This window comes from Protopterus annectens, chromosome 7.part0, assembly GCF_019279795.1.
Source record: "Protopterus annectens isolate FY-2018-M chromosome 7.part0, PAN1.0, whole genome shotgun sequence".
NCBI lineage: Eukaryota > Metazoa > Chordata > Ceratodontiformes > Protopteridae > Protopterus > Protopterus annectens.
In genome coordinates this window covers 595,229,053-595,248,303 of record NC_056739.1, presented here as the reverse complement: position 1 = coordinate 595,248,303, position 19,251 = coordinate 595,229,053, and the positions used below count along the sequence as shown (strand labels likewise).

The following is a 19,251-nucleotide window of genomic DNA, read 5'->3' as shown; positions in this document are numbered from 1 at the left end:
TCATGTTTTAGTACTAAATAAAAACAGTTTCTGATGTAAACACTATCAACTAGTATAATTTATGTCAAAGTCAAAGTAAACTTTATTGTCATACAGATCAACACAGAGGAAAAAGTGTGTGTCACTGCACAAAATTTCGATACACAGGCTCGTACTATAAGAATTATAGTTTACAGAAGGAAGATTAATAATAATTTAAAAATACTGAAAATAGAAATCAAAAGATACTAAAAATAAATACAAAAAAAATAGATAAAAATGTGAAAGTTTTTACAGCAAAAACAAAAACAATACAGCAGGAACAGACTTAGTAGAGATATAAGGATATATAACAAACAGTACTATAAAGAAAGAGGCACACGTAAACAAACATAAGACATGAACGAGCAGTTACTTCAGAGTTCAAAAATTTGTAGCATATGTTATTTCTTTAGTTAAAACTAAATTAAGGTATTTATGAGGATGGTACGAAATAGCTTTACAAAAAGAGATTATAGTCTTGTTCACCTTTGAATAAACAAATCTTTTACAACGCTGCTCCAAAGAAGACTTGATTCGACCATGTTCCTGCAGGAACCAAAAGGCAGAGGAATGATCTTCATAGGATAAGGGACCTAATTTAGAGACATCATGCTTGCCATTCAGCATATGACCAGGAGGCCTCTGCAAGATTTGTCAACCAAAAGATGACCAAAAGGGGGGGGGGTTCAAAAACCGAATTTCGTAATCTGCTTGAAAGGTGTGGATTGTGGCCAGAATAAAAAAAGCTTACATGGTGGACTCCAAGTAGAGATGTGTCAAAAGGCATAGATCCTGTCAAACAACTCTTCTGAGGTGTCCTACAGCAGCAGAGTCATGACCTCATGGATGATCCTCATTCTGAAAAATGATACAACAAATAAGATTGCTGAATGAAGTCAGTGAGATTCAAGATAGGGCAGAAGTCATCTGTCCACTTTCCCTTTCTGGGTGAAGATGTAACAGATGAGACCATCAATAGCCATGTCCAGAGATTCTGTAAGGAAGATATTAGGCAGGCCATTCTGGATGAACTATCCTGAGATGATGGTCCTCCAAGCTGGAGCAAACTCAGACAACCTGCCCCCAGCGGGCAGCCAAATGTGGGACTGACTGCTGCAGCAATGAATCCCTATTACTCTGTGACTAGGCTACCTCAGTCATGGGAGTCAGCACTACCTTGTGTTTAGAGGCTCTCAATATTCTGTGAAGAAACCTTTTATTCAGTCTAGAGAACCAGGGTGCCCTAGAAAAAGAGGAAGGGAAAAGGGGACAAAGAGACCCTTTGTCATGATCAACACCTGATTTTTTTTTGTCTTGCTGGCACTTATTCAGAAGATGCCACCTAAAAAGGAATATCTACGATAGCCTGCTTAAACACTTATTTTAAGAAGGAAAGTCTGACACATAACTCTGTATTGAAGGTGGTTGCTAAAACACCAAAATGAATAATACAGAATCAACAAAACGCAACTTATAATAGCATATGTCAATTGCAAAATCCTTAAAAAATACACTATAAGCTTTTTTACAATCTTTTACCACCTTTAGAAATATCACATACCAAAACAAAGCACTCTAGGTGTTATGAATAATCATTTAAGATACTATTTGTTCATATGAATATGTGAGTGCATATATCTAACCATACACACACACACACACACACACACACACACACACACACACACACACACACACACACACACACACACACACACACACACAGTGCTGTGTTTGTCCAAGAAATACACCTCTACGCATACAAAGAGTTTGTACACATTTAATAATAATCACTTTATTCTACTCGGGGATATGGAACAATTGGATATTATCCTGGCACTCACTGAGTGTGAGGCAGACAACCATTCCTGAACAGCCATGTCAATTGCAGAAATTACATACATACATAGGTTACATATTAGAAACCCAAAAGATCTAAAACGCGAATGTATGTACATCGACACATAAAGGTCGATGCTCACACAGCGAAACACAAATGGTGAAAATCAAAAAGCTGAAAGTGTTTCCTAGCAAGCAGCACGGTGGTGGGGATAAGGAAACATATCCTTTTCCCACTGTAGTGCGGTCTCGGAGTTGGTATATTTATGAAGGGGGGGTGCAGGGCGGCTTGTGGCCTGTCAAGCAGAGCCACAGAAGTGATCCCCGGGGTGCATTTCCTATTTTCCATCCACTTATCAAGATTTTTCTTGAAGAGTGCTAAAGAGGAACTTTGCTTGACATAGATGGGTAGCTTGTTCCACACTATGGGAAGTCTCTGTGACAGGAATATATCCCTCCAGCATGTCCTGTTTATTGTGGTGACAAGATTTAGGTCCCTAGAGCATGTAGCTCGAAGGGACTGGGATTTCTTTAGGAGAAGCATGTCCAACAGCTCTGGGTTTAACATAGCTTTATATGTTAGGCAGAGATCACCTTGGAGTAGGCAATAGCTACAGAGTAAAGCTAGAGTTTTTGAGACTGTCAGTGTAGGGCATCTGTTTGAGGCCAGTAATCCTCTTTGTGAGGTACTTCTGTGGCCTTTCCAGCTGCTGCAGATGTCTTGTGAGGTACATTCTAAAAGGGGCGCTGTACTCTATAATGGGTCTAATGAGTTTTGAGTATAGGGGAAACAATGACCTCTCTTCCTAGATGCGAACCCTTTTGTGACGGTGTGCCATGTCGAAGGATTTCCTGACTACTGTGGCGATGTGATTAACAATGGAGAGACTACTGTCCACCTGGGTCCCAAGGTCTCATCACACATTCAGCGTTAAGTAGACTGCTGCCTATGTGGTAGTTCATGGGTGCAGAGTTTTTACCAAAGGGGATGACAATGCACTTTTTGACACTGAGCTTGAGGCCATGGTTCTGACACCAGGCATCTGTCTCAGTGAGGCCCTTCTGTAAGATGTCCACATCATTTGGGGACTCAACTATGGCTCCTAGTTTGCAATCTGCGAACTTCATTAGCCAAAGGCCTTCTGTGTTAGCCTGTACTTCAGAGAAGTAGATACCAAACAGGAGAGGTCCCAGGACTGAACCCTGTGGTACTCCACTTGTCACTGGCTTAAGTCAGATTTGGAGTCCGCAACTTTTATAGTGTGGGTTCTGTCAGTGAGCCAATTGGCAACCCATCTTGTGACACAAGGATTTATACCTTGTTTAGTGAGTTTAGATATAATTCCAGAATGGGGGATGGTGTCAAAAGCCTTGGCAAGGTCAAGATAGGCTGTGTGAACCACCTTACCCTCGTCTACGGCTTTGGTGACTGCCTCAAAGAAGTCGATCAGGTTCAGGAGGCATGATCTGTCTTTTACAAACCCGAACTGGGTGGGATCCAGAGTTTGGAGGTTATCAATGTCTTTATTTATGAGTTCCATGATGATACGTTCCATGGCCTTACAGACCAGGCTCGTCAGAATAATAGGGCGATATTTCCCAGGATCAGTGGTGGCGCCCCCTTTGTGGAGTGGGATAACTGTTGCTGTGCGGCATTCAGTGGGCACAAAGCCTGATGTAAGACTATGATTGAACATGGTGCTTAGGTGGGCAGCCAGTTCATTCTGAAGTTCGTGTAAAACGCAGCATGGGATGTTGTCCCGTCCCACGGATGCTGTGTTTTTGGCTTTAGAGTGTGCAGCTTTTACCTGCGTAGTTGTGATTAGAATGTCACCAGACGCTTAGCCAATTGTTGAAGTCAATCATTTTGTCCTTGTACTGCAGTATCATTCTGGGCGATGGCAGGATGCTACTCAGGGCTAGGGTCATACCTGCCTGGGCTACAAGATCAGAGAGCTCTTCCATGTCTCCTTTCATGTAGTCCAGGAGGTCGTCAGGTCATTCACACCAACATGGACAATGACAGAGTCATATTTGTACTTGTTGTGGAGTGACCCGAGTGCTTGGGTTATGTGTCGGATCCTGGCACCCGACAGGCAGCTGACAGTAACCTTCTCCTTGTTTAGCCTAGCGAGTGGGAAATCAGTGTGCCTGACTATAGAGTCACCTATGACTAGTGTGTTGGGTACGTTGTTTTGCCTCATTGGCTGTAGTTGAGTGGCACACTGAGTCTGTGGGCTATGTGTCATTTAGGTTGTGTTGGGGGGTGGAGGTTGCTTGCGTTTCTGCTTTGAAGGTCTCTGTTGCTTGAACAGATTATTGAGAGCCTCTGCGAATGTTTTTGTGCCATTGACAAAAAAAAAATCACAGCAGTATTGTCTGTGCTGGATTCCATAGTTTAAGGGACAGAATGCAGTAGCTTACAAGCAACTGCTAAAATTGCTGTGGCTACAGCTATCCCCTTCTCTTGCTGGCATGTTGCACAGCACACAGCACACAGCACTGAGCAGCAACATGCTAACACTGGCTGTAACCCCCTCCCAAAACACATCTCCACTGCAAGTCAAGAAAGCCCTTCTGGGAAGAAAGTTCCTTATAGTGTTGAAAAACCTGCTACCGTGCCCTACCTTACCCCACCCACACTGGCGATACTAGCAAGATCCTGACAATGGTATCTTGTGAAGCAGCAGATCCCCTCATTACAATGATATGCTAATGACTCCAATGACACATGCATATAAACTGAATGTGACTGCATTCAGCACTACTGTGAAAGGCAATGATTTACTGTACAACATGCCACATCAACTGGCTACTGCAGCTACTTAACAGCTTAGTAATCTCGCATGAACCTAACAGCTTAAGAGCCCTTACAAGCCTAGCCAATATAACCCAACTGTACCCAATATATGGCCCCTAGGGGCAAGAGGATGGCATGGATTTGTTCCTATGCCTTGAGTATCTTACTGACTGCTCCTCTTCATAAGGGAGAAAGGCAGTACCACAGGTGTAAATCTGCAGTTCCCCATCCATTGGTCCAAACTGCATTTGAAGAGAGCCATAGAAGGGCTCTGCAAAATGTGAATAGGAAGCCTGTTCCAAAGAAGGGGCAATCTCAGAGACACACATCTGTCTCTCCAGCATGTTTTGTTTGAGTCGCCGACTATGCTTAGATCCCTAGATCAGGTCACCCTCATGCTGTTTGACTTGCAGATGTTTACCAGCTCCATCAGGGCTGGATTTGTTAAGTGCACTGGAGATCAGGCATAGGTCACCCCTTAATAGTTGGTAGGAGACACAATAAAAGGGATAGGATTTTCAGTCTATCCACACAGGACATGCTGTTTACACCTTGTATTATTTTTGAGAGGAACCTCTAAGTTCGCTCCAGCTGCTTTAAATGCCTAGTCAAGTACTTGACAAATGGTGCACTGCACTCTATTGGTCTAATGAGGGTTGAGTACAGCGTGACTACAATTTCCTTGGATCTGGATGCCATACCTTTATAAGATGTGCAACATAGAAGGGCTTCCTCACCACTGTGAACTCATGGTGATCAAAGTTCAGGCTACTATTAGTGTACCTAGATCTCTCACTTTAGAGTCTACTCTTAATGGTGTGCTACTGATGTTGTAAGTTGTACGGGTATTTGATTTCCCAAAAGGTATGATCACGCATTTTTTCACATTTTGTTTTAGCTTATGGTTCTGGCACCAATCATTTGTCTGATCTAGACCCTCCTGAAAGACATCTACACAGTTGGGGTATTCAATAATTGCCACCAGCTTGCAGTTGTCATCCAGAGGCCTTTCACATTAGCCTTGACTTCAGAGAACTGCATTTTGAAGAGGAGATGTCCCAGCATTGAGCCCAGTGGCACTCCACTAGCAACTGGCTTCTCGCTGGACATGGATTCACCCACTTTAACCACGTGTCCAGTATGTGAGCCAACTGGCTATCTGGTGATGTAGGGATTTATGCCCAATTTTGTGAGTTCATTTATAATACCAAAGTTGGGAAATGTGTCAAATACCTTGGCCACGTTGAGGCCTTGTGACTTTCTCAAAGAAATCCACCAGATTCAGCAGGCATGACGTGTCCTTGACAAAGCCAGACTGGGCAAGGTCCAGTGTTTGGTGGTTTCCTATGTCATTATTTATCAGGTCCATGATTATTCTTTCTATTGTCTTACATAAGACTAGTCAATCTTATGGGTCTGTAATTTCCTGGGTCAGTAGATGGTCACAATTTATGTATAGGAATGACTGTTACTGTCCTCCACTCTAACTAGACAATGCCAGTCTAGAGCTGTGGTTAAACAGGAGATTCTAATGGACCTGATAAGTCATGATTTAAGCTGTTTACGAGGCAACCTGGTACACTATCAGACCCGACTGAAGCCACGTTTTTAGCCTTAGAGAGCACAGTGGCAACCTGTTATTTAGCGATAATGAACGGTGGATTGATGGAGGGTATTTCTTGAAAGAGAACTGGGGGTGATGAGGAGGTAAAATTTGAGCCAAATTTGTCAGTCAGCAGATTTGCTATATCTTCTGACAGGGTATAGGTGATGCCATTTACAACTAATTCCACATGTAGTTGAGTGCTGCCCTTAAGATTGCGGACATAACTGAAAAATGCCTTATGGTTATCCTTAGCTATGGAGGCTATTTTTTTTACCTCAAAGTCTGCTTTCAGAGACTTGACTAGTTCCCTGATTCACTTGTTTAGACTGAGGGCCTTTTTGTTCTGTTGTCCACACTCCCTCTTACTTGACAGGATTTTCTTTCTTTTGTTGTATAATCTATTAATACCAGTGATCCACCAGATTGGCTTGTTTTTGCAGTCTGACCTGGGTTTATTTCTTTCTGGTACTGCCGTTTCTACAGTGGTTTATATGGTCATACAAGGTTATTGTGTATGCCTCTGCATAGGTTTCTGTGTTTTCTGGATTTGGCAGAGCTTGTAATGTTTTTGGGGTGAGGTGGGGGGACCAGTTTTACCTTTATTTCAATGGAGACTGCTTTGTAATCTGATCTTACCAGTAAGGACATCACAATGGGAAGCAGGGTGCAGCACTCTTTCATATTTGTGAGTACCAGATCCAGGATATTTGTTCCCTCACTAGCTGCTTCAAATTATTTCAATTTACAAAGTCAAGAAATCTTTGGGCCTACATGTTAGTGGTCATGTATACCTCCCAATTAATGGAGCACTAGTTAAAATCATCCATGACTATGGTATTTGGCTGGATGGTGAGTGATTCTAGTAACTTCAGGTATGATGTATGGCCTCCCTAGATCATGGTAGGGGACCTGTAGCTAGCAAGAATATGTTAATAGTTTTTACATGGGTGGTTGGACATGGATTAGCCCAAGCATGTCATATTATTTAACCAACCTTGAGGTATGCTTATTCTTTATGTAGATAGATACGCCTTCGCCTTTTGCTCTTTCATGTTCATTGGAAAGGCATTATGGCCATGCACTGCCTGAGCGCTTTCCATGACTTTGAACCATGTTTCAGTAACTGCACAGATGTCAGCATTCGCCGGGGTGAGGAGAGCTTCCAGGGATTGCTAACGAAAGAGAAGTTTGGGCTATCTTGCTTAGTCAGCTGCTACTGAGACCCTCACCAGGAAAAACAGAACAAACAAAGCAACTGCAAATATGTCTTAGATAAAGGATGAGGATTTAACCATCCTCACTATAGATAATCATTCAGAATGCTAGACAGTTTATAATGGCATTTCTCATGGCTCTGTATTGAGTCACTTGTTAGCTTACAATGTGGTAGTCAACATTCTTAAATTCCCAGAAATGTAACTAAGCAAATATGTTAAATTACTATAACTGATACCTGCTAATGAATTTCAGTGTACATTGATATGAAACACTTAAATAATAATTCAAACTACTATTAGCAACTTTTAAAATTGCTCTTGTACATAAATATAGTGATAAATGTCACAAATTCACCCTGCCTAAAATTTGATACAATCATTACTCAGCATACCCACAACTGTCAGATGTGTGCGCTATAATCATCATAAAATAGCAAAAAATATTTTATTACTATGATACAAAACATCTGATTCAATAATTCTTACTCGGAACATTAATCAAACATGGAAAACATAATGAAATATTAAGAATTTTGTTTTCTTTACTTTGCTTTACTTGTTGAAATATAAAAGAAACCAATGCTGGAAATGAGGCTGCCAAAATACACATGCTAATTTTGCCTTTGTTAATCACTAAGCATATGGCAATCCTTTACCTATATAAGTAGTGTGGTAACATTTCAAAACTGCATCAAATTTAGATATAAAGTAATTTAAAAATTACTTAGGATACTTAAACATGCAAGAAGAAAATTATTTTCATTAAGATGGAAAACACTGCTACATACTATACAAATGTGATGACAACTAGTGCAAACATTGTCAAGAGTGAAGCTATATTCTTTACAAATGTGTAGGAGAATTTCACTTTTTCTGAAAAGCAGCAACCATTGTTTCCTACCCCTCATGTAAAATTTTGGTTTGCATTCCAGTTCAAATTCATTATTTTAATTAAAATGGAATTTGAATAATTTCCCTTTTTTTATACAGTTAATTCATTTACCTACAAAAAGCCAACAATAACAAACAAAAGTTGTTTAACCCAACTGTTTGCAAATTTTAAATAATTTATCGGCCCCTAATCCCCCCCCCCAACCCCTATGTTCACATGCAGCCATCATACTCTAATATTTGTATTGAGAGAAACTCTGATTTTCTCAGATACAAAAATTCAGAAAGGACTTGTGCCTTCCAATACCATCCTGTAATGTAAGTTAGACTTCTACATGAAAAGCTTGGGAAGATCAGCATGGCACTGCATGCAGAAGATGCAGAGTCAGGGCCTCCACACTGGGCACACATCTCCTGGCCTCCAGCAAGAAGTGCTGATACAGCAGAGTTCCTGTTATACCCTATCCTGAGATGGGAAAGCTGGGGCTCAACAACTCATTCCCCTCTCCCTACCTAACAGCTGGGCTTACTAAACACAGCTAAATCGTTACCGAAGTAGTGAGGACCATGTCCAATACAATATCAGTACCCGCATATGCTCTTTGTTTTCTCTGCTTCTGTAGTATCTTTATATGTAACTTGTATAACTAGCTGGAGGTAATGGCTGACCATCTACAGCCGATATGACTCTCTAGGGTGATTCTGTTGCACTATTTGCTCTTAAAATTTTTTTTCAAAGCTCACAATTATGGTCCTGCGGTCTATTAACATTAAGCAACCCGATATTTGGGGATTCCAATGTCAACCCTACAAGATAAGTGAAGAGTCACCACTAAAGCTTTTGAACAGTTGTCAGACGACTACATACTGATTCCAAATTTGGGTTAAGTTCTTTACTTGTTAGAAAACTTTAGAAAGTACCAGAATGTGTTCAGTGTGAATAAAACACTGGCATTTAATGACTAGAGGGCCTGTCATAATTTCATAAAGTTAATCATGTCTTTTTTTTCTGAGCTCTTAGTATTACATACCTATCTTGAAGTAGTTAAAAATCATACAACCTTAAATAGAAGTATTTTTCTTTTTATAATAAGCAACTTACGGGTAGTTGGGGTAAAAATTAACAAAATACAGCTTACAATTTCATAAACAGGCTTTTGGACAGAAGTAATAATGATTGTAAATGCTCTCAGCTAAAATATGCAAGAGAAGAGACACCTTTTTCATACTTTCATATAGCAAAAACACATTTAAAAAATACATTTCACTTTAACTTACTTTGTCCTTAAATGTGTTTCCTATACAAGAAGAAAACATTAGCACAGATGCAATTTACTGTACCTATAAATAGAAATCTATTAACTAAACTTTAAGAAATTTGACCACTACACAGTACCAATATATTGATTTACCTTTTTTATGTTTTTATTACATCTGTCAAAGTTCACATGGAAATACTATATTCTTACCTAGTTGCTGAAGAAAACGTTTTGCCACATTTTCTGGAAGTCTTCGGCGGCTACGAATAAAACGAGAAAAATCTCCTCCAGCACAAAACTCCATTATCAGGTAAATGTTTTCGCTGTCCCACTAAAATAAAAAAGTCTACTTATTGCTAATTAATCTCACTCATCCCAAAAAATTGTTAAATACTAAAAACTCAAGTTCATGCCATTGAAAACTGTGCCACTTACTTGAAAATCCTTCAGTTCTACAATATGAGGATGACGAACTGCTTTAAGAATCTCAATCTCAGTTAAAAGATTTTCCACCGATGCCTTATTAAGTGTTTTCTTGCTAACACATTTAATTGCTACCACCTCCCGTCGATTCACCTGTTAAAAAACAATATTATGACAGTCACCAACAATGAAACAAGGCAGAAGAGCTGTTAAAAAAGCAAATGTGTTTCAATATTGACAGAAAATATGCCACAAAAGATAATTAATAATGACAAAGTGGTTGCAATTTCACAAAATCAATCATTTATTTTTTTTTTCTGAGCTGTATTTCTTTGCACTATTGCATGCTCATATAAAAAAACAACTAGCAGACTGTGAAGAAATAGTCTTGTTTACCCAGAAAGTCCGACACAAGTCACATTTTTATCATAGGCCTGGGGAGAAAAGCTGCACATAAAATACATTTTTACAATGTACATCAGTAAAACTAAACATTTTAAACAAGAACTACAATATGTGTGTGTAGGATGAGTGGAAGAAAACCAGAGGGAGGACAGAGATGGGCCAGGATACCAGAATAATACTGAAGAGGCTGAACAGAGGGATAGGAGGAGAACAGACAGAAAGAAATGACTGTTGATGGAAGGAAGGTGAAAGAGGAGTTTCCAAAGAGGAGATTTGTGTGATTAGATACTAAGCTGTTGTCACAATATGACAGCACTGACTTAGCATGGTGCTGAAATGCAGTGAAGCGGACAAGAAATTGAGTATGTGGAAAAGTAGCTCATTTAGGTGAAGGAACAGACTGCCAGAGATTTTACATGGTACTTCACAAAGTTCCTTATGTTTTTCCATTTTAATTGCAATACATAACCAGGCACTGTTCTCACAATCTGTTGCATTTATGGTGCTATTAAAAAAATAAAAATAAATCTAAACACAAAAAACCCACTGAGATGGAAGGTATAAAAATAGAAATATAAAAATTGTTTCCCACATCTGTACTGTCCTTATTTCATAAAACATTACTGGAAGTCCATTCAAATGGCATTATACTACCTTCATGGAGATGTTCTTTAATCTCACCCATATTAAAAGCTAATAAGGATCCTCACTTTTTTAATTCATATAGACATATCTCATTATTAAAAAATGATTATAAAATCTTTATGTCTATTTTTGTAGACAGTCTGAAGTTTCCATTAATGCAAATAATACATGATGATCAATCATGTTTTATACATAAAAGACACACACAATAATATTAAAAGGATTTTAGCATTTAATGAATACTTAAACAAGGAAAACGAATAAGCATTACTGATTAGTTTGGACATAGAGAAGGCCTCTGATTCCATCAACTGGGAATATTTGTTTGAAGCGCTGCACTACTTCAATTTTCCCACCTCTTTTACCTCTTTAATTAAAAATATATATCAAAACAATGTAGCTTGTGTTAAACTTGGTCTATTTTCCTCTGAATTTATCCAAATAACCAAAGGTACCAAGCAGGGATGTCCCTTATCCCCCATTTTATTTGCATTAGCCATTGAAATCTTTGCTGCCATTATTATTATTGACAATTCAGAAATCATAGGTATAGATAATTACAAACAATATAATTCCAAGATAATGTTTTTTGCAATGTCTTACTCACATTAACTTGCAGTCAGTTTTACTAAAATTAGATTCTGTGGTAAACTATTTCCAGAAGATCTCAGGCCTACATTTTAATAAATAAAAATCCAAACACATGCCTTTACACAAAAAAGGAAACTTACAATCAGTCAATCTTATTACTGGCACACTCTCAGATTCTCTAAACTTCCTAGGAATAACTTTATATAATTCTACAGAAAATACAATGGACTGTAACTATAAAAATATTATAAACTTAATAAACAAGTATATACATAATTGGAATAACATCTTCATAACCTTTGAGGGCAGGTTGCAATTAGTTAAATTGTCTCCTCTATCAAATATTAGTGGTTCTAGTTCTTAATTTCTCCTATAATAATAAATATATCAAGGGCATAAACAATTTATTAATGAAATTCCTTTGGTTTTCCTAAAGAAACAGAATTGCTTTTAGCCATCATATTGGGCTTTGGGAGCAAGGAGGCATTAAGTTCCCTGATATTGAAATATACATAAATGCATCCATATTTAAAGTCATTCTAAACTGGATTAACCATAGTTACCACTCTAACTGGAAATTACTACATTTCAACTTACAGAAAACCCCTCTTTAGCCAAACTCCCACTAAATAATCTTTCTAACAAGTTCTGGATCTTCCTATGTCACATTATTCAAAATAACATTGCCAAACCTACCAAATTAAACTTATTAAATCACCTTATTAATTTTTTAGAAAGTTTGTTAACTCCAATGCCGATACTAAAACTTGAAATACATCTTAACATTCTAGATTATTGGGAAACTAAGAATTTCATATGCTGGCATCAATGATGTCAAAGTTTTAGACTCTGATGCCCTTATCAAAAAGTATGATTTGCCTTCTCAGAACTGATTAATCTTACAAAGTTTCGTAACTTACTCCCGTGATATATGAAGAAGGTTTAACAACTCATCTTACCAGGAAAGACAAATGATGATAACTTTCATAAGTGAAATTTTGTATAATAAATCTACCACAGGCAATATTATCTCAAAATTATATAACATTAATGGTTTTTAAGTCTTCTGTAAACCAGAAATATTAGAATTTTATACTCAAGGGTCATTCTTTTAATTTCTCCCAAGATGAAAAACAAAAAAAAAATGTTATCCATTAAACACACCTCATGGTCTCAATACTGGAGCATTTTCACTTGGAAATACCTTCATAGGGCTTTTCTGACACCAAGTAAAATAGTTAAATTCATTAACTGTTCCACAGCTTCTTGTTGGAGATGTACAGAATATACTAACGCTGCTTGGATACACATCTTTTATGACTGTCCTAAGCTAAAACATTTTTGGAACAGTATTGATGATTTTCTCAAAGCATTATTCACAGATTCATTTTCATTAACTAAATAAAAAAAACTAATTTAAGTAAATGAAGGATATTCTCTGAACAAGAATAACTCATACTTAGTATGGTCAATATTGGCTGTCGCCAGAAAATGTTTTACCAGAAGATGGAAAACTAAAAGCTCTCCAACATTTGAAGATTTCCCGTCTTCAGTGAAAGAACTGGCAATTAAGGAAACTAAGACCAAGAAACTCAGAATTTATCCAAAGACTATAGTTAACAATCCTTGGATAAAAGTTTTAGCACTCATTGAGATGCTGAAAATGGTTCACAACTCCTTCTGAACTGACATTTGTGTTAACGGAACTTGTTTAATTTACTTGTAATCTGCTATTTTACTTCAGACCTTTGTACATATTACAAATAGTTTTTTTTCTTAAGCTATTTTATTCTAGAATGGGAAAACATTATGAATTTGCTGTTTTGTTTATGAAAAATTCAATAAAACATTTGGATAAAAATGATTAACAAACTTGGACTCCTACTACATTCCCCAACACAAATTAAACTCCAGGCTGACATCATCCCAACCCAGATCCCAACAATAACTTCTCACCCTACCTACAATCTTCTCCCTCTACCACCACCACAACAAATTCTAATCAGTCTACTACTCATCCCATCCCTACCCCCATCCCAAAAAACCTCTAAGTAAGTGAATTCCATGCTACCCTAGCCAGCTACTCACCAGATATAGCTGCGATAACTGAAACCTGGTTAACGCCCCCACAATGACCGAGAATCATCACATCAGCTATATCATTAGACTTGACAGATTAAACAAAAAAGGTGGTGGTGTCACTGTTATGTTTAAGGGCACCCTCAAAGTTGTACATATAAACTGTGCTCCTCCTGACCTACCCAATTCTGAAATCCTAACTACCCGCGTTTAAATCAACCCAAACAAATCAATAATTATGACAGCCACCTATCTACTGCCAGGAAATAACCTTCCCACCATTGAAAGTCTACTTTCTTGGGCTTCTACCAATTTCAGCCAAGAAACTATAGTTCTTGGTGATTTTAACCTTGACTGGCACTCCTGCTCATTAAATAACCCCTCCAACTTCATAAACCCCTTCAACTTCATCCAAACTATAATCTGTCCAAATCGCACAGATAAACATTCCAAAAAGCAGTCAACATTAGACTGGATATTAACTAACAAACCTAACCTAAATTACTTAGCTGGCTACCTTCCTGACTCCCTCAGTGACCATTCATCAACCTTTCTATACAAAAAAAATCTTTACAATCAAATATCATCTACAAAAATATCCATAGCAAAAATAACTTCTCCCTCACCACATTCAACCTTCTACTCCAACATTGTGACTGGACACCCCTAAAAAACCCTCCAGTTAGACCTAGCTGTTCAGTACTTCAACACCTTCCTTAAATCACTTAACCTCACCTCCACTAGAAAAAGTACGCTCTAAAGCCAAGCGCCTACCTTGGCAAACCAAAGACACCAAACTGCTACTTAAACAGAGATAAAGTCTGGTCAATCTACCAGACCATCAGAGATAAAGTAAACCTAGTAGCTTATTAATAACTATGAAATCCAGCTAAGGAACAAATCAAAAAAGACAAACAAACTTACTTCCACACCTGTCAGCAGAAACACCTAAACAATTCCCAAGAATTCTGGCAAAGCATCAACTATCTCTTCAGCCCCAGTCATAGCCCAACCCCAGCACCAGTCACTTCAAACAACTCTGACCCTATTGCAACTCAAATCAACTCTCACTTGATAAATACAATAATCTCTCTACTAGGCAGTCAGCCTAATCAGCCACTTAACTGTTCCCTCCCCACTCCAGCTAATCCCAACCCTTTCACTTTTACACCCATTCAAACTAGTTACATAAAAACTCTCCTAACTACGCTTAAACCCTGCAGTTTTGCAGCTGAACTTCCTAATGAATTTCTAAAAATTGCAGCTCCTTCAATTGCCTACCTCATATCTATCTTGATTAATCATTCTACTGCAGAACAATATGTCCCATTTCTCTGGAAAATATCACACATCATTCCCTGCCACAAAAGCAGCCCCTCGAAAGAACCAACTTCCGTCCTATAGCCATCATTTCATCCTTTGCAAAAGTCTTAGAAAAATGCATCCACAATCAACTCTTTAACCGCTTCCTTAGTCACAACCTCCTATCCAGTTCCCAACATGGTTTTAGACCCAAACATAGTACTAGCACTGTTCTAATAACTTTCACTAACACCATTCATCATATCATGAATGAAGGTCAGCATGTCTTAGCCATATTTCTCGATATGTCCAAAGCCTTCGACACCATTTCACACCAACCACTTCTCAAACTCTCATCTTATGGACTTAATTCATCATCCTTAACCTGGCTCCATAGATATCTTTCCAATCGACAACAGGCTACTAAATGGGACAACAGACTATCCCCATTCCCCATCTCGGTCGGTGTACTCCAATGTTCCATACTTGGTCCTCTCCTCTATTATATTTACAAACAACCTTAGTTCTGCAACTCAACTAGCCTCCATTGTCTAGTACGCCAATGATGCTACTCTTATCTGTTCAGCCCTGTCACCCCAGGAAGTTCAACTAAAAATGCAAACTGCTTTCTGGAACATAGAAAAACACCTAACATCAACTAATACTAAACTCTAACAAAACCGTTGCTCTCCTACATTGGACACAACACAGGAGGCTTTGTGCGTTCTGTTCAATCAGTTTTATAAGAGGTTCTTCACTTTGATTCTCAGCAGGAGTGCCTTCTGTGCAGAGTCTGCATGTCCTTCATGCGGTCAAGTAAGATTTAAAGATATGCAGGTAGGTGCATGCGTGTGCACGCCTTCCGTGAAGGTTGGGTGCCGGGCTGGCAACGTGGTACCATAAAAATCCACTGCCAGTCAATAGTGGACCGGTGATCCGCTGTGGCGACCCCTAACCAGGAAAAGCTAAAAGACATGTATCACTATAGAAGTTTACTGACTTTACGTTAGGTAACTTGTATACAAACTAACAACTGCGCTCATGCATGCTCATTCTCTGGCTACTCTTTCAAAATGGTACTAGGGATTGCAACTGTCTAGAATTTAAAAATGCACGTACAGCCTTGACATGTTTTCTCACACATCACTTGCACTCTGAGCTGCAAAAACTAAGTTAATAATTATAAGAAACAAAAAAATCCAAACTATGCCAGTTCCATGTCACAATCCTCTCTTCATACGAAACCAAGACCCACCACTACACAGTTCTCTCCCAACGTAACTGGCTATAACTCCCTAACCTTTTATCTCTCAATCAACATGGCCCACAAAATACTCCACCAATCCAGCAACTGCCCTACTCTTTCCAATCTAGTCTAACCTAGCACCAATTCCAGGTCCCTCAGATCTTCCAACAAACTTATGCTAAAAGTTACCCACTCCCACAACTATCATGGAGACTCCCTCTATTCTTACAAAACAGCCAAAGTTTGGAACACTCTTCCTCATCCCATCTCAAAAAATCCTAACCATCAGGAGTTCAAACTACTTCTAAAGGGCTACCTTCCTGCTCATTGGCTTTGCTCCTGCTACACTCCTGGCTAATTATTCCCAGCTCCGTTACTTTATCATCCTTTCCCACCTCCTATCTCTACCCCTATCTTGCTGTCTCTAGCATTCCCACTTTTTCATTTCATCTCTATGTTGCACTGCTTTACTATACAGCTTCATTCCACTGCTCTGTAGGACATGGGTTCATATACACTATGCTCATAATCTGTACATGTAATTAGCAACTGACTTGGTATCTCTATTAGTATTCATTTTTTCACTATTATTTTTTCTGCATTGTTTATATACGTGTATTCTGTTATTTGCATTTGTACATAATTATTAGTGTTAGTATTGCTACTACTTTTTTGGAGCTTTTCTGACCAGACCTCTGATGAAATGGGCTCCTGGCCCAGTCATACATTACCCGGTTAACAAATGTAATAAACACATAAATAAATACTGCACATTCCAGGTTTATGAATTGTCATTCTAATTGTTTCGCTGCATTCATCGCTCTAAAGACAGTACAGATGCAGAATCAGTTTTTGTTCTACAACCCATAAATCATAAAAATTAGAACTACTATTGTAAACAACATACTTTTTGAAGGGGGTGGGGCTACATACTTGGCAAGACACCTGTATCTCATTTTGACCTCCCTATTTCTTCCCTGCTATCAAGAATAGCTATCCCCGCTAACATTACTCAGTACATATCTGACCTACCTGAATGGCTGACAATGTCTCAGCAATGAACCATACACCGTCGAGTCAACAGAGATGGTCTGCGGTCAAATGGGACCATATGCAGTGTAATGAACCTGTCCCCTGCCAGCCATATCAATATCCCATTACTTTGTTGTCTCTCCCAAACTTAAAACACTGTTCAAACCTGTCAGTCTGCATACTATTTTCTTTACTTTTGCAATTATAATACAGTTTTAAATTAGATTTAAAACCTAAATTTCACAGCAAAAATACCAACAGCCATTTTCTAAATAAAACAAAACAGTCTCACACTACTACAGTGCCTCCAATGGGCTGGCAACTCGGCACCATAAAAAAAAAAATCTACTGCCTATCATTAGCAGACGGGAGTTCCGCTGTGGCGACCCCTAACCCTGAAAAGCCGAAAAGACAAACAAAAAAACTCTCACACTGAAAACAGACTTGGCACAAGAAACAAATTCCTCATCCCTTGAGACTCATGTTTAGTGAAAATGCACATGGCAATCCAATAAACTACAAAAATGTGCTGGAATAAATAGTATATAATACTATATATAGTATAATATAATAATATACTGAACCGTTGATTTGAGGCTATTGGAAGGGTGCAGGAATTCAAAGAAATGTTTAACGTATCTGCTACTAGCTTGGGACAGCCCACTGAAAACAAGTGCACCTTTTCAGGAGCAGCCAAAGAGTACTGCCTGGTGAAGTAACTTAGTCAGACACACAGAAGACAAAAAAAATGTTGAAGGAATCAAACCCTGCACTACAGGAAGGAAGCAGCTCTTTAATAGCTCATAGTCTTTTTCATCTGCACATCTGCTAGACAGTCTGATGTAGCTCAAACAATATGCATTTCACACCTTAATGCCTACAAAAAACAAACTAAATTAAAAATGCATTCATAGTTAACTTTAAACTCAGACTTCATGTTGTCCTTTTTATTCACAGCTAAATAAACACACTGTCAATATTGAACAAAACAAGGAAACCTTGGATCACACCAAATAATATGGCTCATATGATGATGCTGCCATTTACTGCAGTCAGTTTCCCTACTTTATGCCATCACTGCTCTGGTTCATAAGTAGTTACTGGCTTGCTTTCCAGGGGACTATCTCAAATTTCCAGTTGCCCCAACATACTGTCTTGTTAAGTGACTTGTTCGAAGTCACACAGTGGGCAAATGAAGGCTACAGGAACTCTGTACCATAAGAACTACAAGTTCACAGCCTTAATCCTCTACACAACTGCCAGACTAAAGTAAAAAGGAAGGGGAAGGATTCAAACCCCATACCAGTAGAACAGGAAGTAGGAGCATTAACCCAGTAGACGAATTCATAAGTTACAAGTTCATAGATTCATAGGTATTTACTAGGCTAACAACCACAAGGGCCTTTTTAGGCCTTGCCATGAATCCCAAATCTCTGACAAGTTCTGCTACCCTTGATAAATGTAAGCAGGGGATTAGGAGAGGAACCATTTACAGACCGTCTGTGTCCATTAGAGACATAGGTGCCAAACCAGGGATGAATTTCCTGTTCCCCATCCAAGTTACACTTGAATTGGGTTAGGGAGGAACTCGTTCACATGGATGGGGAGCCTGTTCCACAGACGGGATAGTCTCTGGGATACATACCCGTCTCTCCTGCAGGTCCTATTTATATCACAGGCAAGGATTAAGTCTTTAGAATGGTTAATTCTAGTGATGTTTGTTTTGCAAATATGCAGAAGGTCCATCAGACTAGGGTCTAACAATGCCTTATATGCCAGGCATAGATCTCTCCTCAACAGCCTGTAGGAGACAGAACACAGGTATAGGGCCTTGAGGCAGTCTGCATACGACATGTTACTTGCGTTCTGTATTATTTTAGAGAGGAACCTCTGTG

The 19,251-nt window shown here is 38.8% G+C and overlaps 1 protein-coding gene across 1 annotated transcript in view; it reads right to left on the bottom strand.

Moving 5' to 3' along the window:
* Window positions 1–19,251, bottom strand: part of LOC122806064 (serine/threonine-protein kinase ULK3-like) — a 571,755-nt gene that overhangs the window by 510,513 nt on the left and 41,991 nt on the right. The window contains exons 2-3 of the mRNA XM_044076303.1: window positions 10,069–10,209; window positions 9,844–9,964 (exon numbers count right to left, since the gene is read on the bottom strand). Coding sequence (XP_043932238.1) covers window positions 9,844–9,964; window positions 10,069–10,209 — 262 coding nt within the window. The remainder of the gene's footprint in view (window positions 1–9,843; window positions 9,965–10,068; window positions 10,210–19,251) is intronic.